Source organism: Chiloscyllium punctatum, chromosome 41, assembly GCF_047496795.1.
Source record: "Chiloscyllium punctatum isolate Juve2018m chromosome 41, sChiPun1.3, whole genome shotgun sequence".
NCBI lineage: Eukaryota > Metazoa > Chordata > Chondrichthyes > Orectolobiformes > Hemiscylliidae > Chiloscyllium > Chiloscyllium punctatum.
The window spans coordinates 46,634,581-46,659,119 of NC_092779.1; the positions used below are offsets into that span (position 1 = coordinate 46,634,581).

The 24,539-nt window shown below is 42.2% G+C and overlaps 1 protein-coding gene and 1 long non-coding RNA gene across 9 annotated transcripts in view; one reads left to right on the forward strand and one right to left on the reverse strand.

The window, feature by feature from the left end:
- LOC140465035 (uncharacterized) overlaps positions 1-20,849 on the reverse strand; it is a 64,342-nt gene extending 43,493 nt beyond the window's left edge. The window contains exons 1-2 of the long non-coding RNA XR_011955052.1: positions 20,561-20,849; positions 13,924-16,458 (exon numbers count right to left, since the gene is read on the reverse strand). This is a non-coding gene — a long non-coding RNA (uncharacterized lncRNA). The remainder of the gene's footprint in view (positions 1-13,923; positions 16,459-20,560) is intronic.
- A 52-nt stretch (positions 20,850-20,901) lies between these two features.
- LOC140465031 (F-actin-uncapping protein LRRC16A-like) overlaps positions 20,902-24,539 on the forward strand; it is a 470,304-nt gene continuing 466,666 nt past the window's right edge. For 4 of the 8 annotated variants that reach the window (XM_072560836.1, XM_072560837.1, XM_072560838.1 and 1 more), the window contains exons 1-2: positions 20,904-21,270; positions 21,705-21,802. In XM_072560836.1, coding sequence (XP_072416937.1) covers positions 21,231-21,270; positions 21,705-21,802 — 138 coding nt within the window. In that variant the 5' untranslated portion in view covers positions 20,904-21,230. Of the gene's footprint in view, positions 21,271-21,704; positions 21,803-24,539 lie in introns of all 8 variants that reach the window. The other 4 variants (XM_072560842.1, XM_072560840.1, XM_072560841.1 and 1 more) reach the window with 2 other exon arrangements.

Here is a 24,539-nt window from a genome sequence, read left to right on the forward strand (position 1 = left end):
ATTAATTTTATTTTCAGTGATTCATTTAGAACTATTGCTGGCAATGAGAAGAGATTCCTTGACAGCATTAGGAACATTCATGTGGTATCTTAGTCAATACTTCTCTCTCAATTAACACTAAGGAAAAACAGATACATTTCTTATAAATTCACATGTATTTTAACTTATTCATGAAATGTGAGCATTGCTGTCAATTGTTAATTGCCCAAGAAAAGGTGATGGTGGTTCATCTTCTTGAACCATTATGAACCATGTGATGTAGGTACACCAGCAGTGCTGTTAGAAGGGAAATTCTGACATATCAGAATGGGGTACAGCTTGGAGGGAACCTTCCAGCAGGTTGCCATAGAATAGGATTGCGCACACTTGTGCCATTTCTGTTAAAGAGCAATCCAATCTGTTCTTTCCCAACACTTGAACAGTATTTCCTCCTTCAAACAATCTTCCAATTCCCTTTCCAAGGCTGTAATTGAAACTGTACACATCACTCTATGAGGCAGCAGTGGAGTAGCAGTGCAGCTTATCTATTCCATTCACCTTTATTATTTTTCTTTTTCTGTTTTTAATGTTTTTCTATTAGTATAGATAACATCTAATTATTTATTCCTTCATTTAAAAGCTTCAGCCATGAGTTTCTTCTAAGCAGCAGTCGCTTCCGGCAGTCCGAAGTGGTGGTCTTTCCCAGTGTGTTGGTCTCAGCCTGCAAAGTGGTCTCTGATGGAACAGTTTGAGATCTCGACGGCAGTTCAGCTCAACTGTAATCTTTGGCGAGCGTTTCCAGCTCTCGGTGTTCTGATGTTTCGTGTGGCAGTCTTGCCTCGGCACAATGATCCAATGGCTCAGCGTTTTTTTAAAGTGGTGTTCTTAGCAGCGATTTTTGTTCAGAGGCTTTTGGCCCAATGGAGCAGCATCCCGGCTTTTCAGTTTTTGGCCCGTCCTGTCATTCTTGTTGTGGATGTTGTTCTCATTCTACCTGTGTCTATTGTCTCTTAAGTAGCTTTGAGACCAGGAGCCTTTAAAAGGTCTTTGATGAACTTTGTCTTCTATTTACTCTTTGTAACTTATGAATTTACCATGACTTCCGTCATTAATTTCGGTTTAAGGTAGGGTGACTTAGAACATGTTTTGTTGTATTTTTCTTGTAAAAAATACATATGACAATAAATTCCAAAGTCTGGTTAACGATCCTTCTACCTTTAGACACGGTTTCTCTTTATTTATTTAAAACCTCAATGATTTTAAAATAAAAACCTCTATTTAATCTCCAACTCTGCTCTATGTAAATTCACAGATTGGAGGGACTGAATTGTAATCCCTTTGCCTGACATCTCTCGTAAATTTCAGCAAGGCCTTTGACAAGGTCCCAAAACAGAAAGCTGATAAAGAAGGTAAAGGTTTATGAAATCCATGGTAGCTTGGTAAGTTGGATTCAAAACAGTCTTAGTGAAAGAAGACAGAGAGTACTAGCAGAAGGGTGTTGTGGCTGGTGCCAAGTAAGCAGTAGCATACTACAGGGGTCAGTGCTGGATCCCTTAACTACTTGTGATTTTCATAAATGATGTCGATGAGAACGATGTGGAGGTGCCGGTGTTAGACTGGGGTGGACAAAGTTAAAAAATCACACAAACATCAGGTTATAGTCCAGTCGATTTATTTGGAAATACCAGCTTTCAAAGCACTGTGTGGACTATAACCTGGTGTGTGATTTGTAACTTTGTAGGTGAGATCGTGACGGGGGGAGATAACAAGTAAACTTGCAGATGACACAAAGATTGTCCAGGTGGTTGACAGTGAGATGGAACATGTTGGGCTACAGGCAGTTTTAAAGAGATTGACCAAATCGGCTAATCAATGGCAGATGGAATTGAACCTTGATAAATGTGAACTGATGCACTTTAGAAGAAAAACAGGAGAAGGAAATACTCAATGAATGGCAAGACACCAGGATCATTAGAGGGATTTTGGGTGCTTGCCTTTATCAGTCATAGACAGATTATAAAAGTAGGGAGGTCATGTTGGAGCTATACAGTATTTTGGTTAGGCCACAGCTGGAGAACTGTGTGCAATTCTGGTCATCACACTCTGGGAAGGACACAATTGCATGGAGGGGATTCAAAAGAGATTCAGCAGGATGTTAGCCTGGATGGAGTATTTCAGCTATGAAGAAAGGCCAAATAAAGTCAGCTTTCTTTTTTGGAGTCCAGAAAGTTGAAGAGGAACGTAATGATTGATCTAAGATTGAGGGGCATGGACAGGGTTAATAGAAACATCTATTTTCTCTTCGATAAAGGCTCAATAACAAGGAGGCATACATTTAAAGTGAAAGGCAGGAGGTTTAGAGGGGATTTGAGAAAAAAACTTCTTCACCAAAGAGGGGTGTCTGAAATGCTCTTCCTGGAAGGTAGTTGAAGTGGGAAACCTTGCAAATTTTAGAAAGTACATAGATAAGCACTTAATGTTTCATCACAGTCAAGGCTGTACGCCTAATGTGGGAAGGTAGCACCAGAGACCCAGGTTCAATTCCCACCTCAGGCAACTGTCTGTGTGGAGTTTGCACATTCTCCCCATGTCTGCGTAGGTTTCCTCCGGGTGCTCCGGTTTCCTCCCACAGTCCAAAAATGTGCAGGTCAGGTGAATTGGCCATGCTAAATTTCCCATAGTGTTAGGTGAAGGGGTAAATGTAGGGGGAGTGGGTATGGGTGGGTTGGTCTTCGGAGGGTCAGTGTGGACTTGTTGGGCCGAAGGGCCTGTTTCCACACTGTAAGTAATCTAGTAGTACAGAATCAATGGGCTGAAGGGCCTCTTCTGTAGTATACAATTCTATGAAATCTCTTCTGTACCCTATCCAAAACTGTGTGCAGAACTGGATGCTAGTTGTTGCTTTAGACTATGTTTTATATACATTTAGAATTACGCTCTTTTGTACTTCATGCATCTATTTATAAAACTCAGGAGTCTTGTCCTATTATTTTCAAAAATTTGTGCACATACACCCTGGGTCTCTCTCATCTTGCATCTCCATTAAAATTGTATCATTTAGCTTTTCTCTCCACAAATGCTATCACACCTGCTGAGTGTTTTGAGTAATTTCTGTTTTTGTTTCATTTAACTTACATTGTCTCTGCACAAACCTCCTGCCAAACTGTAGCATCAATTTTCTGTATGAGTTTCACTAGCCTAGGTCCCTTGAAATCTATAAATATCTTCCTCATTGTTACTACACTTCCAACTTTTGTGCAATCGGAAAATTTATGTTTTGTATTCCCAAGTTCAAGTTATTAATGTATAACAAAACTAGCCGTTAACGCAGTACTCAATTTTGGGGAAGACCTCTGTATCTTTACCTTCTGGTCTGAAAAATCCTTTCACCACAACCACTTTCCATCCCTTAGACAATTTGTGTTCATGCTACGATTAATCAGTTGGTTAACATAGTCTAACAAGTCCAATGTACAGCTTTTTATTGAACACCTTTTGAAATTTCATGTACACAACATTGCCCTCATCCATCCTCTCTGAATCATGCATAGTATATATAAGCTTTAGTATGCATTAGCTTGCAGGTTTCATTTTAAAGCACTTCTGACACTATGGTAGTGTTCCTATCCCCAGTCCATAGTTCAAATCCCACCTACTCCAGAGGTGTCTTAACATTTCAGAACGGGTTGATTTAAAAATATCCACACAGGCTTGGAATTACCTTGGTCCAAATAAAGCAGAATGCTCAATTACATTTAAAAATATTCATGACACATGGGACTATTCAACTAATGTATCTGAAGTTTATTAATTTTATCAGATGAAATTTACCTTTCATCACTTGCAAATTTAGCTTAGATCAATAATTCTAGTCAGGTTATTTATAACCCTGGGATTTCCTTACAAATATTAAACTAGAGTTACAATTTCTTATTACAACTAAGTGTATACTCTCTGGAATTTAGAAAAATGAGACATGATTTCATTTCAATATAAAAGATTCTGAAAGGCTTGATTGGGTAGGTGGGAAGTTGCTTCTACTGACAGAAGAATTCAGAGTACGGTCATAAATTTAGGGTAACGGATTGATCATTTAAATCAGAGAAGAGAATTTTCTTTACCCAGGGATTTTCCCATATGTCTGCTGCACCTGCTGTTTGAGATGGTACAGATTGGAGGTTTGTAAGGTGCTGTTAAAAAAGTCTTGTTGAATTGCTTCAGGGCTGTGTGGATGAGGAAAGCTACTGCCCTTATGTACCAATTGTGGAGGTAATAAACAGGTGAGGTGGTGAATAGAATGCTAATCAACAAGCTGCTTTGTCAAGGATGGTGTCATCTTCTGGAATTGCACTGATTCAGGCAAGGACAGTCCTGACCTGTGCCTTGCAGATAATGCATGGATTCTGGAAAGTCAGAAGGTGAGTTACTTAATACAAAATTACCAGTCTCAGCCATCCCCTTGTAGCCACAGCACTCTAATGCATATGCAATTAAGTTTCAGATCCATGATAACCCGGAGGTTGGTAATAGTGGGGAATTCAACAGGTTCTGTCTTTTAGAGATAGTCATTGCCAGGCACTTGTGTGGCACAAATACTTATCAAGTATGTATCAAATTGAATGTTATCTATGTTTTTGTATACAGGCTGCTTCAGTATCTATTGAGTTGATAATAGTATAGAACATTACACAAACAGCAAACATTCCCACTTGGATGTTCTATTGAAGGTTAGGTCATTGGTGAAATTCGACCCAAAACAGTACCCTGACAAGCTCCGGTAGTGATACACTGGGACTGAGATAATTAGACTCCAACAATCACATCCATCTCCCTTTCTGCAACACATGACTCCTTAGCAGTGGAAAATATTCCTCTTGATTCCCATTGACTTCAATATCATGACTCTTTCATGACCTAATTGATCAAGAACTGCTGGTCACTTTTGCCTCATTCCTTGAGTTCAGGCCTTTTGTTCAGGTTTTTAACCAAGGCTGTAGTGAAATTTGAAGTCAAGTAGCTAGGACAACAAAGGGAAATCATGGGCCCTTGCCCCATCCCTGACATCATGTGGCTACCCAGAATTAAGAATGATAGGTTAAACCCGACTGTGACTGTTTCACAGAGGTTTAGCAAAAATGTCTTCTCATTTGTTCTCTATTATTCTATTTATGGAGTGCATTAACAGGTTAGTTTTCAGCATTGTATATTTTATAACCACGTCTTTGTCAGACAACTCCACACAACATGGTAATTCATATCATGAAGAAGGAAGTGAGGACTGCAGATGCTGGAGATCAGAGCTGAAAATTGTGTTGCTGGAAAAGCGCAGCAGGTCAGGCAGCATCCAAGGAGCAGGAGAATCGACATTTCGGGCATAAGCCCTTCTTCAGGATTCCCGAAACTGTGCTTTTCCAGCAACACATTTTTCAATTCATATCATGAAGCTCACTGAATCTGGCCGATATCCAAACAGTAACATTCAAAACACTTAAACCTCACAGACATCACAAGCAACCACCCCAAGCACAAATCAGAACATCTTGAACTAACAACACAACATTCTATTTGTGCTTGACTCTTAGTATCACTGGTACATCACTCTTAGTATCACTGGTACATTCAAAAGTAGTGAATGGAAATCTGCTGCAGTAAATTAGAAACAACCAATTCACCTACAATAATATGCCATTTCTATCCACATAAGTGGGTTTTGTAACGCATAGGTTCGAAATGTAAATTTCACTCTGGCAGGTAGAGAATTTTAAATTCCTGTTTTAAAAACTAACGGCCGTGAAAGTATCAGATAGCCAGAAAAATAGAACTTGTTCCGTGTTGTCCATCAGAGGAGGAAACCCTCATCCCTAACTGGTTTGAGCACATATGTGATTCCAGTCCAGCACCAAGGTAATTGGTTTAACTAGTTTTTCATCTCGCCCAAGGAGACACCAGTCACATCCAAACTGTACCTAGTTTCAGTAGAAGGATGACAAGCACAAAGGCTAACCATAATTGGATCTTTCTCTGCCTTAATGACACCACTAACTCACCTTCCAAATTGAAAATGGTAATAAATGATAGCCTTGCTTGCAATACTGCTATCCTAAGAATGAATCAAAGCACAGTTTCTCTTGGTAGCCTTCCCTTCCTTCCACAGGGACGGCTGTGTGTGTCAAGATACACATCATTCAAAGACTGTGATCTTGTACAAGAACAAGGTTAATTAAGAGGCATTGCAACAGTTTTGAAGGCATCATACTGCTGAGCATCATGGTAAAATGTTCGCCTTGCTCGACTGGAGATCTTGCCTGAATAAAATTGTTTTGAATCCCAGAATGGTTTCAGAACTGAAAGATCTACAATCGATGTGATTGTCTCATTCCAGCAGTTGCAAGAAAAGTGACACAAACAAAGGATACCATTACAGCTCACGGCCATTGACCTAAACAAGACATTTGACCAAGTAAACTGAAGTGGTCTATTTAAGCTGCTGGAGAAGACTGATGACCTGCCAACGCAGCTCAATGTGATTCCCTTTATTAATGACAACATGAGGAGCAAGCACAGCTATGACAGGGCAACAACAGAACACTGAGATCTGCAAAGGGGTCAAACATGGTTGTCCTGTGACAAAAACATTCTTTGGCATATTCCTCTGTTTGCTGCTGTCATTGCCCTCAGCTATTTGACAGAGCGTGTCACATCAAACGTTATTCAGCCTTGCTCTACAGATATCCAAGATAAGTGTGCACCTCATCGAGTTGCTTATTGCTGGGGATGCTGCACTAACATTCCTTATCATGAAACATCTTCAGTAGTAAATGGACACTTTCTAAAGCCTTTAATATGTTTGGGTTGACCATCAGCATCAGGAAGCTTAATGTCATGGTCCAGGATGTTGTCATATTGCCTGCTGTCAGCAGATACAATGTGAGACTGGAGACTTATGATGGCTTCACAAACCTAACCTTCACAATCACTGGCAACATGTCACCAAATACAGAATTCAACACATATTGCAAAAGCTACAGTTGTTAAGTGCATACTGGGTCAAGCTGAAACAGCAACCTACGATTACAAGCCATCAAGCCTCTGCACTCAGTGCACTCTTCAACAGTAATAAAGCCTGGTGACCAGATACTAAAAACGAGGAAAACTTGAACAGTTTCCAACTCCACTGTCTCAGATGTATCCTCAGTAACTCAATGGGAACAGGTCACCAACTCAGACTCATGGAGTCTGTGAATTCCATCCACATATAGTTATTACTAAGCTTATCTGGTCACCGTAATCACTCAGGAAGCAGGACTGAAAAACATAGAGCCAGTAATCTTGGCAACAAAGGCTAGTCCCAACCCAGGACCGACAGTTCTGCAGAGCCATCCCTGGGTCTGCCTTCTTTTCCTTATCCACACATAACTGAATGTCCTTTTCTCCCCAGCACCAAATCTCCAAGGACACCGCTGCATGAACGATGCCGTGGGAGAGGAGCTGACAGTTGGCTGATGTGATCCCTCCACAGCCCACTGCCTAGACCCATTAATAGATAACTTGGCCCAGTCCAGGTTGGATCTGCCTTATAGATATTTGCCTCATTAACCTGTGGAGGGATTTATTGCACACCTCTGTAGCAGGTGGGACTTGAAACCAGGTTTTCCTGGCTCAGAGGTAGGGACACTACATTGTGCCAAAAGACACCCTCGGTCTGTTCTTTTTTTATACAAGTAGACTGCTTATTAAGAGGTTACAAAGGCAGGTTAAACAGAATCCAGGTACAAATTCATTTCAATCAATCCTGTTTGGACATAATTTGGAGTAGGTGGGACTTGAGCCAGATAGCCTGACTCAGAGGACAGGACACTGCAAGTGCACTACAAGAACCCTCTGGGTCTGCTTTAGTATTTTTCTAAATCAAACCCATTCTGAGATATTATTAAACACCTCTGCAGCAGGTGGAACTTGAACCCAGGCCTCCTGGATCAGAAGTAGGAACACTACCACAGTGGCACAAGAGCCCTCTGGCTGGGTCTGTTTCTTAGAATTAGTTAATTAACTGAGTATAAAATTCACCCAGCTCTTGTTAGGTTCTTTTTCTTGAGATTCTTACACATTTGATGCAACTGCAATTTGCCAACTTCTATTAAGCAAGTACAGTTACACGCTTTTTGGAAGAACCGATAATACTTGGACATGCTTGCGAAGCAGTGTCAGGAATTCTTCCTGAACAAATAATCAGTTCTTCCTTTATACAAAGTCTTTACATCACCATTAGTAATGCCCACAAGACAGCCCCCAGCCACTCCCTCACAGTCACATGCCACTCAAGACACAATGCATGACCTGATCATCTCCAGAAACAATGTAATGTAAATCATCTGTTAATGGCCAGATCTGTTGCAAATCTTTTATTTTGTAATTGGAGGCCATGGTCAGAATTTTAATTGCAATGTCTAATTGATTCTGAATGGGTGACAATGATGCAAATGGCTCTGAATGGCAAGGGATGGCTATGTAAAATCATGCTGAATAACTAGGAAATGGTTGTGCAAATAGCTCTGAATGGCAGGGGATGGGAATATAAATTCCTTACCTTCTACCTGTAGGACATAGACATACCACCCTAAGACAAAGGCTTAAACACTACCCTCGAGATATCCAATTTCTTGCAGATCAGCAGAGCAAATTAACCATTTAATATCTCACTCCCACAGTGGGATTTGAACTCATATCACTAAAGCATTAGTCGTAATCTCTGTATTAGTATCCTAATAATGTAACCACTTTGCTACCAAGTACCACTTGGGCTGCTTATTTCTTCCCTTTTTTTTCCCCAGAATGCTATCATGAACAACTAAGTGTCTTTCCCACCAATAAAATACCACTACTTCTTTCGCAAGTTCGAGAGCACTGATGGACACTGTGTGCTCCTTCCACACGAACACCTGGGCTGAGTCTTGCTTTTTATTCATTGTTTAACCTAGTTTTCTGATCAATCTGTTCAGAGAGCTCCAGCTGGACAGGTCATCACTAGTTACCAGGGAAAGTCATACTCAGTGAGCTTCATGAGAAGGTTGTTAAGTGATAACCAATCGGCCTTGTAGGGGTCATCATGATCACTTTTGTCCAATGGATGACAGTTATTTCTCCAAAGACCTTCTGGATCATTACCTTCAGGACATTCATAGTTCTACCACCAAAAAAAACCTGCAAATGAGATATAAAGATGACATTGATAGAACATCCTGGAAGCAGCTGCCAATGATTGGGGCCTTTGGAAACTCCATTCCAGAAAGGGCAGGAGAAATGGAAAGGTCAACTTGCTAAGATGTTTAACACTAAGTTGGCCACCACATTTTGAAAACCTGTCTCAGACGACTGCCTGAAGTGCAGTGAAAATGCACACAAATCTCTCTTATATTTAGTAAATTTACAGTGCAGAGGTTATTTTAAACTGACTTGTTGCTCACCATTTCTATTACAGATTTGATTTTCATCACTAACACTTCCTATTATCACCTCTGCAACATAGCCTGACTTCTTTGTCACAGTGCACCTGTGACTGAAACTCGTTCATATTTTAGTTAACTCTAGGTTTGACTATTAAACAAACTCCTCGCTGATCTCCCACATTTCACGCTCCATAAACTTCGTGTCATTCATACCATTGCTGCCCATGACCTTACTTTTTAATCAAGTCATTCTCATATATCATACCTTGGTTTTCTAACTGACATTGGATCCTGGTGAAGCAATACCTTGATTTTTAAAATTGCACATTGTTTTCAAATCCCCTCCACTGTTTCCCCTTTTCCACTTCTGTAATCTCTATAAACCCTGGACTTCCCTCCCTACACCTCTCCACCCTGCTTTAAGACACATTTAAAAGCCAAATTCTTTGAACAAGTTATCGGTCATCTGACCTAATACCTTATCACATAGTTCAATATTATTTTTTGCTGTGAAGCTTTATTACAGTCAAGATGCATCATCAATATAAGATTTTAATGTTGTTACAGTAACAAGTAAATTAAATGCAGGATCTACTGTATTCCTTAAGCTGTTCCCAATATATTGGAAGATTGCTAACTGCAAGAGTGTTACATTATGAAACATACTGGCTTCATGATGCTGGAGTTTCCGAATTTTTGAGGTAGTTTGCTGCCATTAATCCTCCTTTGACTTTGGCCTAAAAAAGGGATTCATGGGAGAGAACATGCCACCACTGAATATGTACAGAAGATAAAATAACCAGATGGTTTATTGCATGATGGCAATAAACACAACTACACTTAGACAGGTTTAATTAGTAGAACCTTTGGGAGATCGTTAAGAGACATCAGCTCCCTCTGAAAGTTGGAATGGAACCCCTTGCCACCTCCCACAGACTGTGTATTATCAATAGACAGGGTGGAGCCAATGTAACAGCAACATTAACTCCTTCAGAATCATTACCTTATACAAAACAATTCTTGATAGGCACCTGCAGCTGATAGTATTTAATACATTTACAATGATAAAAATCCTGTTTGATACCCCATGTCCAAATTAATCCTCTTTGAATAACATACTTCATCCTGATAATTGTTTCAAATAAAAGTTTTGGAGCTTTAATTATGCCACAGATGGCCATGGTAGAAATAGTGTATATAATCACTCATTTAGATGTCCAAGATTTCTAGACAAAAGCATGTCATAGATATTTTTACTACTGATATCATTCTTTTGTTGAATGTTGTCATTTGTTTATAATTAGGGGTTTAAATGTAACACTCTCAATTGGTTTATCACAGTCCAAAACCTAAAAAAAGTAGTGCCTACTGACATGACTGAACAATTTCACACCATTGCTTGCAGGTGTTGCTACAAATTTTAAAGTTTAAAAGGTAAAAGACAGTGTAGCATAGTCTTTCTAGCAATTTAAGCCATGCAATAAAAAGCCAAAGGTACGAATGTTCTCTTGGCAAGATTTCATTTCAAAGCAGATATTGATGGAAGAGGAATTTCCTTGCATTTTTTTAAACTTATTTTTGTAATCTTTTTGTCTCTCTCTAGGAAATGGAACAGTTGAGTTGGGTGTGGAGCATTAAGGGTCATTGCCTCATTGAGAGGCAATAAGACTGAAAGGGACAAATGTTCACAGCTGGTAGTTTGTTTATGAGAAGATATTGGTAACAACGAGAAAGACATGGATCAATGTGATTCAATAGTTGCAAATCTGGAAACCAAGCATATTAAAAAATCATTGCTGAGAATGGCCAGGAGTGGCAGATGGGCTTTAACTTAAATAAACGTGAGGTGTTGCATTTTGAAAGGCAAACCAGAGTAAAACTTATACAATTAATGGTAAGGCCTTTGAGAGTGTTGCTGAACAAAGGACCTGGGGGTGCAGATGCATTGTTCCTTGAAAATGAAGTCAGTGATGAACAGAGTGGTGAAGAAGTGTTTGGCACATATGCCTTCACTGGCCAGAACATTGAGTCTATGAGTTGGGATGTCATGTTAGGGCTGTGGAGGACATTGGTGAGGCCACATTTAGAGTATTGCATACAATTCTGGTTGCCCTTTTACAGGAAAAATGCTGTTAAACTTGAGAGGGTGCAGAAAAATTTTACAATGATGATGCCGGGACTGGAGGATTTGAGTTAAAGAGGGAGGCTCGATAGGCTGGGGCTTTCTTCCCTGGAGCATGGAGACTGAGGGGTGACCTTAAAGACAGGCATGGATAAGGTGAATAGCCAAGGTTTTTTTTCTCCAAGGGTGGGGGACTCCAAACCTAGAGGACATAGGTTTAAAGTGAGAGGGGAAAGATTTAAACAGAAACTGAGGAGTAACTTTTTTAAACAGAAGGTGGTACGTGTAAGGAATGAGCTGCCAGAATAAGTGATGGAGGCTGGTCCAATCGCAACATTTAAAATACATCTAGATGGGTATATGAAAAGGAAGAGTTTCGAGGGATGTGGGCCAATACTGATAAATGGGACTGGGTCAGATTGGGATGTCTGCTCAGCGTGGACGAGTTGGAGTGAGGGCTCTGTTCCATGCTGTATAACTCTATGGCTAAGTGCATAATGATATGCAGCCAATGTTAGTTCTTCTTGCCTTAACAATAGCATTAAGACTGGTTTCACTTATGAAAGTCTAAGTTAATCAATGCTTCACTGGTATCATAGTACATTGGAGGACTGAAAAAGCAGATTTCAGTGTCTGCAAGGCTGTGCAAGAAAAATGCATGAAAATTAATTATTTATTTCATGTAGTACAACATCTGGTAAAGAAAGTGATGAGAAGAAGATCATGCTTTATATCAAAATAAGCTTCCCACGAATTTCCTGGTATATTTGTGAATTGCTCATTTATCCATATTTGTTACTGGTTGATATATCTCAACTAGATTCTCAAAAATTAGTTGTCAACCCAGGAATACTTAAGAAGTAAGGCAGTGATAAAAATGTCTTCCAGCTGTAATTCCTAATATCTTCCACTTTTCTTAAAAGCACTCCATATTTTTTCTAAGGATAGTGATCTATTGTTGAAAGCAATGATTGAAATTATCTCCACAGGGGATTCAAGATGGCGGCAGTCTGAACAGTCTGTTGTGTTGGGCTCTGTGCCATATCCCAGGCAAGGTGGGGTGCCCCACACCCACCCTGCAATACCCACCCCAACCCCGCACCACTCCCCTGCTCCCTGCCCCCGCCGCACACTGCAACCAATTACTGCCATGCTGCCAAAGCATCACCAGGAGATCTGGGCTTTCGATCAGCACATCGAAATGGTGGAACAGAGGACCCCAGCCTTGGAGGCTGTGATGGACAGCTCTGAATCCTGGAAGGCCAAATTCAGGCCCTGCAGGAACAAGTAGATGACCTCAAAAATCGAGGTTGGAGAAAAAAATCTATGGATCTTGTGTTTACCAAAGCATGAAGGTGAAAACCTTGCTGGTTTTCTTGAGAAGTGGCTTCCGGGGTTGCTGGGGCTGGAGGTTGAGTCGGGCTGGGTGAGTGTGGAGCGGATCTATGGGATCGCAGTGAGCAGGTCCAGGCCGGCCCAGCACCCCTGCCTGGTCCTAGTGCGACTCCAGCATTACAAGCAAAAGCAATTAATAATAGAAACGTCAGAAGACTGGGAGGGAATCCACAGACTTTGGCTTATAAAGGTTCGAAGGTAATGCTTTTTCATAACTTTTCTGGGGCCATAATTAAGAAAAAGAAGACCTTTGATGATGTAAAGAGAAAATTAAGAGATTTAAACATTCAGTATTCTCTGAGGTACCCAACAGTGCTGTGTTTCAATTATGGGGGACTGTCTACAACTTCGACTCGGTGGACAAATTGGAAAAATATTTGAACTTGCTGAAATGATAGACTTTGGCCGAGGGGGAAGGAGGAAAAGATGTGTGTGGACAATGGCATAGTATAATTTTTTTTAATCTTCTGTCTCTTTGTTCTTTTCCCTTTTGGGGTCTCAGGCATTATAGGCTTGGCATTACTTTGGTGTAAATCTGGTATGTTTTATATTATATCTGTTTGGTGGAGCGAGCTCAGGGTGGGAAGGGGGTGTGAGAATGGCCTACACCCGCTCCTATTTCCAACGTCAGATTCACAAGGGTGCTGTGAGGAAGTGTCCTCCCACACCCACACCCCTTGCCATTTCCGTGTTTGCCATTTCTATCCACCTCTGGGTCTTACCTCACCAGTGGGCGCTGTCTCAGGTTGGCAAGGGGCACCGGGATCCGAAAGATACAAAGCAGACGACGCGCTCAGGTGACACGCTCTCATGTTTGTGTGCGATTCCCCGCCATCTCTATCAGCGAAACCACAACAACCCTCCTGAGCACGCACCCCTCCCATTTCTAGCCACTGACCCCTTCATGGCCTGGACTCCCACCTCTCTGGATTTTCCACCCTGGTCACTCAGTGACACCTTCCCCCATCCTCCGACACTTACCCGCCACTCCGCTTTACTACACTGCGGTGAAGTGCCATTGCCTTGGCTTTTCCAGGAGTTGTCAATGTCGCTTGTTGTTGTTGCTTGAGATCGCAAACCCTTGCTTGGTTGCCGCTCCATGATAAATTGTCCCCCCTCATTGGAAGGTATTGACAATGCCATTGGGATAAGGACTGGTGCAGTGGCTCTATGGTTAGCGTTGCTGTCTCACAGCGCCAGGGATCCGGATTCAATTCCAACCTCGGGCGACTGTCTGTGTGGAGATTGCACGTTCTCCCGCTATGTCTGAATGTGTTTCCTCCGAGCGCTCCAGTTTCCTCTCAAAGTCCAAAGATGTGCAGGTTAGGGTGGATTAGCCATGCTAAGTTGTCACATAGTGCCCAGGAATGTCAGGTGAGGGTAGATTGGCCATACTAAACTATCTCTCCCATGTCCAGGGACATGTAGGTTAGGGTGGATTGGCCTTGCTAATTTACCTGTAGTGCCCAGGATCATGCAGGTTAGGATGGATTGGCTGTACTAAATTGTCCCATAGTGTCCAGGAATGTGCTGGTGAGGGGCAACAGGGAGGGGGAATTAAAAAAAATGTGAGGTGCTGCATTTTGGGAAAGCAAATCTTAGCAGGATTTACAAACTTAATGGTAAGGTCCTAGGGAGAGTTCCTGAACAAAGGGAACTTGGAGTGCAGGTTCATAGCTCCTTGAAAGTGGAGTCGCAGGTAGATAGGATAGTGAAGAAGGCATTTGGTATGCTTTCCTTTATTGGTCAGAGTATTGAGTACAGGAGTTGGGAGGTCATGTTGCGGCTGTACGGGACATTGGTTAGGCCACTGTTGGAATATTGTGTGCAATTCTGGTCTCCTTCCTATGGGAAATGTGTTGTGTTGTGAAACTTGAAAGGGTTCAGAAAAGATTTACAAGGATGTTGCCAGGGTTGGAGGATTTGAGCTACAGGAAGAGGCTGAACAGGATGGGGCTGTTTTCCCTGGAATGTCGGAGGCTGAGGGGTGACCTTATAGAGGTTTATAAAATCATGAGGGACACGGATAGGATAAATAGGTAAAGTCTTTTCCCTGGGGTGGGGTAGTCCAGAACTAGAGGGCATTGGTTTAGGGTGAGAGGGGAAAGATATAAAAGAGACCTAAGGGGCAACTTTTTCACATAGAGGGTGGTACATGTATGGAATGAGCTGCCAGAGGAAATGGTGGAGGCTGGTACAATTACAAAAGGCATCTGGATGGGTATATGAATAGGAAGGATTTGGAGGGATATGGGCCAGGTGCTGGCAGGTGGGACTAGACTGAGTTGGGATATCTGGTCAGCATGGACAGGTTGGACTGAAGGGTTTGTTTCTGTGCTGTACATTTCTATGACGGTTATTAATTATTTTATTGTTCTGTTTTGCTGAGTAAAGGGTGGTTAGACCTTTGATGTAAAGATGTGTGGGGTTGAGATGTGGAAGGGAGGGGAGGGTGTCCATTGTTAACTTAAGGAGTGTAAGTAAGGTTTGGGGCGCAGTCTTAACTGGAAGGTGCTAGGATGGTTGATGTTGGGTGTGAACGATCCCTATGGGCAACAGGTGGGATCTCTGGAGATTTGTGTTTTTTGTGTTTATTTGTTCAAGTTAGGAGTAGGGGTTAATTTTTTTAGTTTTAGTAGTTTTGGTAATGTTTGTAGGAATACTCTTTAGATTTGACAAAGTTTGTTTTTTCTCTACTCATCGCACACTGGGGCTTCTTCCTCTCCGGGGACCGCGGGCTGTCATGTGCATTCATGGCTAGCGATCTGTTCAGGTGGTGCACCTGGGATATCAATGGGAGCCATTCCCCCATTAAAAGGAGAAAGGTGCTCTCAAATCTTCGGAAGGAAAGGGTTGACATCGCACTGTTGCAAGAGACACATTTAACTGATAGGAAACATCTTAACTTACAATGGGGGGGATACGATAGGGTATTCTTCTCCTCCACCAACTCCAAAAGCAGAGGAGTGGCCATACAGGTACGAAGGAACCTCCCATTTCAGGTGATAGATCAAATCAACAATGAACATGGATGGCTCATTATTCTCAAGGTGCTGATATCTGGAAAAGAGTACGGCATCCTGAAAGTTTACTGTCCTCCAGCGCATCCTCTCAAATTTTCAGTTGATGCAGTCTCTAAATGAATAGCTTTTGCGGTACGCTGTATGATAATAGGAGGAGACTTTAATTGTCTCATGGACCGTGGGGTAGACCAGATGCCAAGAGGGCTGTCAGGTACACCTCGGCAATCTAAACAGTTAGTGGACTTGTGTGAGGAGTTGGGGCTAGTGGATGTGTGGAGGTGTCTCCACCCGAATGGGAGGGACTTTACCTTTTACTCCAACCCACACAAGTGCCACACAGAATTGATATGTTCTTTGTTCCGTCGGTTTCTGTGGATTTGGTGTTGGCCTGCAGGTTTGGGAGCATAACTATTTCGAACCACGAAGCAGTGTATTAGATGTTGAGACCAAAGGTAGTGGAGTAGGCATGCAGCACTGACGCATGGATCCGTTTCTGTTGAAGAATGACAACATTGTACAATATATCACAAGGGAGTTCAAGGCTTTTTGGGACATCAATCAGGGTATAGCCAGTAATCCATCAGTGCTCTGGGAGACCACGAAAGCATTCTTAAAGGGTGCTTTTATTTCATACTCAACAATGAGAAGGAGGCAGAGAGGAGAGCAGCAGGTGATGCTTGAGGCCCTGCTGAAGGGAGCCGAATCGGCATATTATACCAGACCATCCGCGGTCAAATTGCAATGGGTCATGCCTCTCCAAGCTGCTCTGGACTCAGAGTTCACACAAGTGGCGAAGAGAGGGGTCTCCTTTGCAAAGCAAAGGCTGTTTGTTTAGGGGGATAAGCCCAGGTAACTACCTGGCTAGGAAGAAAGTGCTCCACGGTCTATTGTGCCCATCAGGCAGAGAACTGTGGGTGGCACAGTGGTTAGCACTGATGCCTCACAGTGCCAGAGACCCGGGTTCAATTCCCGCCTCAGGCGACTGACTGCATGGAGTTTGCACATTCTCCCTGTGTCTGCGTGGGTTTCCTCCGGGTGCTCCGGTTTCCTCCCACAGTCCAAAAACGTGCAGGTTAGGTGAATTGGCCATGCTAAATTGCCGATAGTGTTAGGTGAAGGGGTAAATGTAGGGGAATGGGTGTGGGTGGGTTGTGCTTAGGTGGGTCGGTGTGGATTGTTGGGCCGAAGGGCCTGTTTCCACACTGTAAGTAATCTAAGAACTGGCAATGTCACTCAGGAACTGAGGAATATCAACGCCAGATTCTGGGAGTTCTATGCAGGGTTATAACATTCAGAGGGCTGTGGGCATGGAGAAGCGAGAATGGAATCCTTCTTTGAAAACTTGGACGTCCCCGATATAAATACAGATCAGGCCTCCCTTTTAAATGCACCTCTGACAGTACCGGAGGTGCAACAGGTGGTAAGGTGCCCAGTCAAGACAGGTTCCCGAGTGAATTTTACAAGCAGATCATACACATTAGCTGAACCACTGGTAGAGCTATATGGTCATTCGTATAGCCAGGACTGCCTTCCGCCCTCTCTTAGGGAGGCTAATATCTCCATTATTTTAAAGAAAGGGAAAGACCCCAAAGATTGTGCATTGCACAGACCCACCTTGTTGTTAAATGTGGATTTTAAAATTCTATCAAAGGTGTTGGCTGTGAGGTTGGAGAGGCTGCTGCCCGTTATTATAAAAGAGGACCAGACGGGTTTTATCAAGGACCGCAGCTCCTCCAACTATATCAAGCTGTTGTTGAATACAGTCCAAATGTCAATGGAGAATGATTGCAGGCTTAGTGCTCTCCCTGGATGCAGAAAAGCCTTTTGATCGGGTGAAATGATCGTACCTCTTTGATGTTCTAGATCGTTTTGGTCTGGGAGGGGCCTTCGCCAGGTGGGTGGCAGTATTATATACAAGCCCCAAGGCGACAGTTATCACAAATGAGGTTAAATCATGCAATTTTGGTGTGGGGAGGGGTAGCCGACAGGGGTGTCCTATCACTGCTACTGTTTACCTTGGCACTGGCAGAGGTTATTTGAAAGGACCCTGAAAGAATGGCACCAAAGGTGGGATTTGTGGAACACAAAATCACTCTCTTTGCTGTGCCCTTCTGTTTTTGGCTAACCCTGAAAAGTCCACACACTGGCTAATACAAAATATTAAATTATTCGGCAGCTTTTCAGGATACATATCTTAAAATCGGAAGTTATACCCGTGGGGAGATTGGTGGAAGGACTGAAGTTGGAGGACGGAATGGAGTTTCCTTTCAGATGGTCACAGAAAGACCTCCCAGATCTGAAAAGGTACCAAACAGGCACCCTGTTGTCATGGGTGCACAATGACCTAAAATTGATACGGCTTGATATAGAGGCCTCGCAGGCGAGATGTCCCCTTATAAAGGTACTGTTCATGGATAAGATGAGATCTGTGGCTGAGCACTGTGTGAGCCCGATTATCATAATACAGTAAAAACATGGAGGATAATGCGGCAGGATGAGGGCAATTTGCTTAAGAAGTCGCCATTCACCCAATTTAGACTGGGGTCAATGGACTCCAGCTTCAGAGTATGGGAAGGTGAAGGAATCTCCTGTTTGGGAGATCTATTCGACGGAGAGGTTTATGTCTTTCAACCAATTAGATCAGAAATACGGGATCCCCAATAGGAACCGTTTCCGATATTTCCTGGTTCGGGATTAATTACAGAAGAAGGCCACGCTCTTGACCCAGCCATACAAGTCAGATCCAGAACGAAGAGTGCTCCGATATGGGGGCACTCTCTTGGTTAGTACCATATATCATCTGCAGAGAGGGAATGCCTTGGGGGAGCATGGAGAAACTCCATGAGATTTGGAATCAGGAAGAAATCGCATCAGAAACACAAGAGGATATATGGGGGAATGTAAAGAATATTTTGATATGCAATAAGGCACAAGTGATGCAACTGAAGATCCTCCACAGGGGCCACATGGCACCAGAGAGGTTAGTAAAGTTTAAGAAAGGATCGTCCCCGAAATGTCCCAAAATGTAAAAACAGTACTGGCACCCTTACACATTGCTTTTGGTCCTGTTACAAGATCTACAGATAGTGGGGGACTATAGTGAATGAACTGGAGAGGATCCAATGTCCCTCCTTTGGGACTACCAAATCTTCCTTCTTTGGGTGAGCACGGGGAAGAGATTATTCAACATTCTTACACCCGAATGAATTGGATATCAGAAAAGCCTCCAGGTCTTGCAGGGTGGCACAGATTTGTGATGGAACACAGCCCTCAAAATTACCTGACAAGTATGGTGTGCCACAGAACATAGCAATGAGACATGGTGGCCCTTACTCAATTATATAGACATAGATCTGTCGGCAGTACTGATTAGGGCCTTTATATAGACACAAGGGCCATATATGATGGTCTGGGGACCCCGGTGTGTGGAGGGGGCACGGAAGGAGTGGCCTAGTAAATACAGGTATATTTACTGTTGCTCCCGTGGATGGGAGTCTTGATGAAGGTGCAGCGAGTGGAGTATTGTAATAGAGTACAATGTAGTGTACTTTAATTTTAGTGGATTGTGATTTAATTTAATGTTATTTCTTTAATTTGAGTTTGTTAATTTGGGTTATGATTTGGAGATGCCAGTGTTGGACTGGGGTGTATCAAATAAACCTGTTGGGACTATAACCTGGTGTTGTGTGATTTTTAACTGGGTTAAGTAAATATGAGACAATTGTATCTTGAAGGATAGTAGGCAGTTTATTGTCAATGTTACTTTAATTTCATAGTACAATATTATTTCTACTTTTCTGTAGTTTTGTACTTCTATAACATTTTTGGTTTGTTATTTTTGTAATTTTTTTTTCAATAAATATACATTAAAAAAAAAGAAACTGACTCCACCACATTCTTAGGAAGTGCATTCCAGATCCTAATTGTCATGGTGTTAGGATGTTTATCCCCATGTTACCATCTCTTCTTTTTTAACTGAAATTGGTGTCTTTGGTTTGTGATCCTTCTACTAATGGCAATAATTCTTCCCTATCTACTCTGTCAAGATACATAAAAAAAGAAATTACTGGGAAAGCTCAGCAGGTCTGGCAGGATCTATAGAGAGAAATCAGAGTTAACGTTTTGGGTCAGGTGACCCTTTGAGGTCCATCTTGATTTGAATACTTCTATCAAGTGTTCTCTCAATCTCCTCTAGAGAGTACCATCCCATCTTCTCCTAATGTACCAAAATGTTCACAGCTATTGATTTGCATAAATTCTTCTCATGTGCTGAAGATTAGATTTTAATTCCCAGAGATGCAAACAATCATGGCTATCCTCTATGCATTCTATATATTTTATTAATCTTAGTTAAGTTCTGTAAAACTTCCCCTACACCATACCCAAAAGCAATTACTTATTCCTGCTTCCACGGTTCTCTCTCTCTATTGCTTCCACAGTTTGATGACACGAAAAACACAGACGTCCTCTGCCTGTCTCTCCAGATAGTTATCACTAGACCTCCCTTTCCTACACGTTTAAATGTTCAGACCAACACTCCAATGGCAGTGAGTTTTACACATTAAATTTTCATGGAGGCTTACATTTATAATTACCTCAGTTTGGTGCAGCTGAAGATGTCCTTTGAAATACAACTTACTCTAAAACAGCTTCATGGCGTACCATTGAGGACCATTAACAATGATAAACACCTCACAATTTTTTAAGCAAAAAGCTGTTGTTGCAGGAGGGCTATATCAGCAGGTGGCGACTTCATCCTTTTTTTTAAACGACAAATCCAGGAGAGTGCCTGCACTGGTTTGCGGCTGTCTCTACTCCCACCGAGGAGACGCCTTGTTTTGTGTGAGGGTTTTGAGGGATACGGGGATTTCCGGCCATGCCTAGATCTCGCGAGCTGAGGGGGTGGAGTGTTGCGGTTTTGTCCTTCCGCTTAGACCTGTCTGCAATCAACGTGAACGGCTGGAGGTGGAAGATGGTGTGAAAGGACTTGAGCGATTGGACAGCGGCAAAGCCCCGGGGGTCGTTGAGGAATAGGAAGGCGAAGGAAAAGCAAGTGGAGCGTTCACTAGGAGCAGTAAATCCAGGGGCACACACACACACACACACACAGAGAAAGGCTACATTGTGGAACACTGAGACATGGCAACATTGTAACTGGGCGATAATGTAACCGCTGTGCACCCTTCACAAGCTCCAGCAAGCAGCAAAGCACAAGGCAACTTTCACACAGCAACAGCAGCAGCACCGTGTTCTCTCCCGGAAAACATGACTGAAGAGGTTTCCGAGGTTCCCAAAGAGCTGCTCGGTGAGGAACGAGTTCAAGCTTCTTGAGAATAAGCAAGCCGATGTTGATTTTTTTAAAAATCTCGATAAGAAACGAAACAAAATCTGAATGGAATTGCTGAACCTTCTAATTTGTTCGGGGTTAGATAAATATTTTCTGTCGTAGTATCCAGAGGATATATCGCGTTTGTTTATCCACTTTCAAATGCGTGCCGTATTTAGCTTAGTTTTGCTCCTGCTGAATGTGTCGATATTTCCTGTGCTTTAATCGAGGTTTGTCATGTTTTTAGTCACATAGGGATTCTGTTTTGATTTGTACGGAATCAAGCAAGTGCGGGCAAGTGAGTTTACTTAGAAAAAGATAAATCAAAGATCTGGATCACACGTGATTCCCAAGGTTACAATATGGATAATGAGTGACTTTTTAATTTAGCCATTACTTTTATTGTTTCTCAGACAGCGTCAGGGATGTTATTGGGAGGAAGATTAAAATCATCGCAAAGAAGAAGGTGAAGCTCGAAGTCAAAGGCGACAAGGTGGAAAATAAAGTTTTGGTAAGAGATCAAAAACGATAAAATTATAAAATATACCAAGGACACGTTCTGGTCCGCTCTCCTGTTGATGCGATGTTCAACATTATAACACTATATAGACTGAAGTACAATGAGATAGATGCCGCGCTTTCACCCCGGATCAACGCGCGCCTCTTCCAAATCTGTTGCGTCAAAATTATGATAAACATTACTGCATCGTTCAAGTGGATTATCAAACCGAAACGGTGGGTGTTGAGGAGAAACCGTGTACTTTGCCAGGTTGGTGTACGCACAGCCTTGATTATGTTAGGGTTAGTGGGGGGTGTGATTTAAAAATAACAAATAGTTGTTGATGGCCATTTGGCCCCTCAAATCTGCTCTGCTCTGTCACAGCTCCACCATACTGTTGCACAATCCTTTTACTTACTTGGATCTCTTGAACATAATGACTACATATCCATTAAGGAATGTCATGTTGGAAGAAGAAGAGGCGGAGAGGTATAAGGAGGGGTTTTCAGTGATTTTATTTTGTTCCCAGGCTTAAGCAACTCAAGTCATGGCCACCAGTAGTAAAGCAAGTAAAATTCTTGAATACTGACTAGGTGAGACTGAAAGGAGTGTGGATAAGGGTTCCACTGGTTCAGTGACAGTGTCCCTACTTCTGAGCCAGAAGACCAGGTTTAATCCCACCTGCTTCAGAGGTGTCTAATACCATCTATGGTCTGGCCAGTTAGAAAATATTGCAGAGGAGTCTGAACATCTTGCAAGTGTTGTGCGACTCGAGATTACAGCAATAGGGATGGGGCAGAGTTAAGGATGATGTGAACTTTAAAATTTAAGTTGCTTTTCTGAGAGCCATCGTAGGTCAGAGAGCTCAGGTGATAGGTGAACAGAGCTCATCTGAGTGTTAAGGAACTGACAGCAGTTTTGGATGGTCTTCAGTTTAGAGAGGGTAGAAAGTGGGAACCGAGTAAAGCATTGTAATGGAATTTAACCGTTCCAGTAGTAATGAAGACATGAGGATGAACTGAGATGCCTGAAGACACTCGGCAGGTCTGGCAGCAGCAACAGTGAGAAAGCAAAGTTAATGTTTCCAATCTAGTTACCTTCAGAAATTAGGTGATGTTGGACAACATAATGAAGTGAAAGTAGGTTGTTTCAGTAATGTTTGCACTGAATGGCCGAGTCTTATTCTGAGACAAGAATGGAAACTGCTGGTGGAACTCAGCCATGGCTCTCTGACCATGAAAGATGATGGGTTGTATTGAAAACTCAGTTGCTTCACTTGAGACCTTCAGAACAGGAAACTTCAAACCTTTGCAAAGTCTGCCCTATTCGTGACTCTCACCAAGTGGTTAATGCAACATCCTCAGGACAAAAGTGGATGCATGAAATGTGCTAGATGAAAGTGAGGACTGCAAATGCTGGAGTTCAGAGTCCAAGTGTGGCGCTGGAAAAGCACAGCAGGTCAGGCATCCGAGGTGCAGGAGAATCGCCGTTTCAGGCATAAGCCCTTCGTGGATGAATAAAATGTGCTACTATGTTAGCATAACCTACAACCTAAGGATGTTAAAATGCTATTTCAGAAGTGCCACCCTTCTTTGTTTGCTTCTGTCCATAACTTACAATGAATTTAGTTGGATGGATAGGAAATTGGATTGGATTATGCAGAAGCTAAAGGTTCCAGCTTTTAACTTCTAGTGGGCAATGAAACACTTTCAAATCACCATTTTGGTATTGGTTAGGCCACTCTTTGAATACTGCATTCAAGTCTGGTCTGCTTGCTACTTGAGAGGGTTCAGTAAAGATTTACAAGGATTTACAGGTTTGGAGGGTTTGAGTTATTGGGAGATGTTGGGTAGGCTGGGGCTATTTTCTCCAGAGCATGTGAAGCTGAGGGCTGACCTTTTTTAGAGGTTTATGAAATCATGAGGGGCATGGATAGGGTGAATAGGCAACATCTTTTTCCCCAGGGTAGGGGAATCCAAAACTAGAGGGCATAGATTAAGGTGAGAGGGAAAAGTTTTAAAAGGGACGTAAGGGGCAATCTTTTTACACAGAGGGTAGTGTGTATATGGAATGAGCTGCCAGAGGAAGTGGTGAAGGCTGATACAATTACAACATTTAACAGGTATATGAATAGGAAGGGTTTAGAGGGATATGGGCCAAATGCTGGCAAATGGGCCTAGATTAATTTAGGATATCTGATCAGCATTGTCAAGTGAGACTGAATGATCTATTTTCATGCTGTACATTTCTATGACTGTGCTGGGAGCATCTGTGGGGAGAAAGTAGAGTTAACATTTTGAGTCTGACGACTTTGTAGTTCTTTGTTTTGTCTCTTATTCTGAGACGGCAGAGAAGACACTTTCACTGCATGTACCATGTCTAGTTCCTTAAGAACTTTGTTTCTGTTAAATTACCACTCATTCTGAGAAACTCCAAGGAATGTAGGCTTACTGAATGTGGTTTACTCAGTCTGTTCTTATTGTGGGGGGAATTAAAAGTCCTTATCCCAGGAATCAGTCTAGTGAACCTTCATTGCACTCCATTTAGGTCAAATATATCCTTCCTTCGACAAAGTGACCAAAACTACACAAATAATTCCAGTTGCAGCTTCACGAATGCTCTGTATAATAGCATTAGTTTATTTACTTTAATCCCTTGTAATGAAAACAGTAAATTATTTGTCTTTTCTGTTGTACCCCTATGTAACGTGGTGTGATGCATGTGTGAGGATGCCTAGATCCCTCTGAAT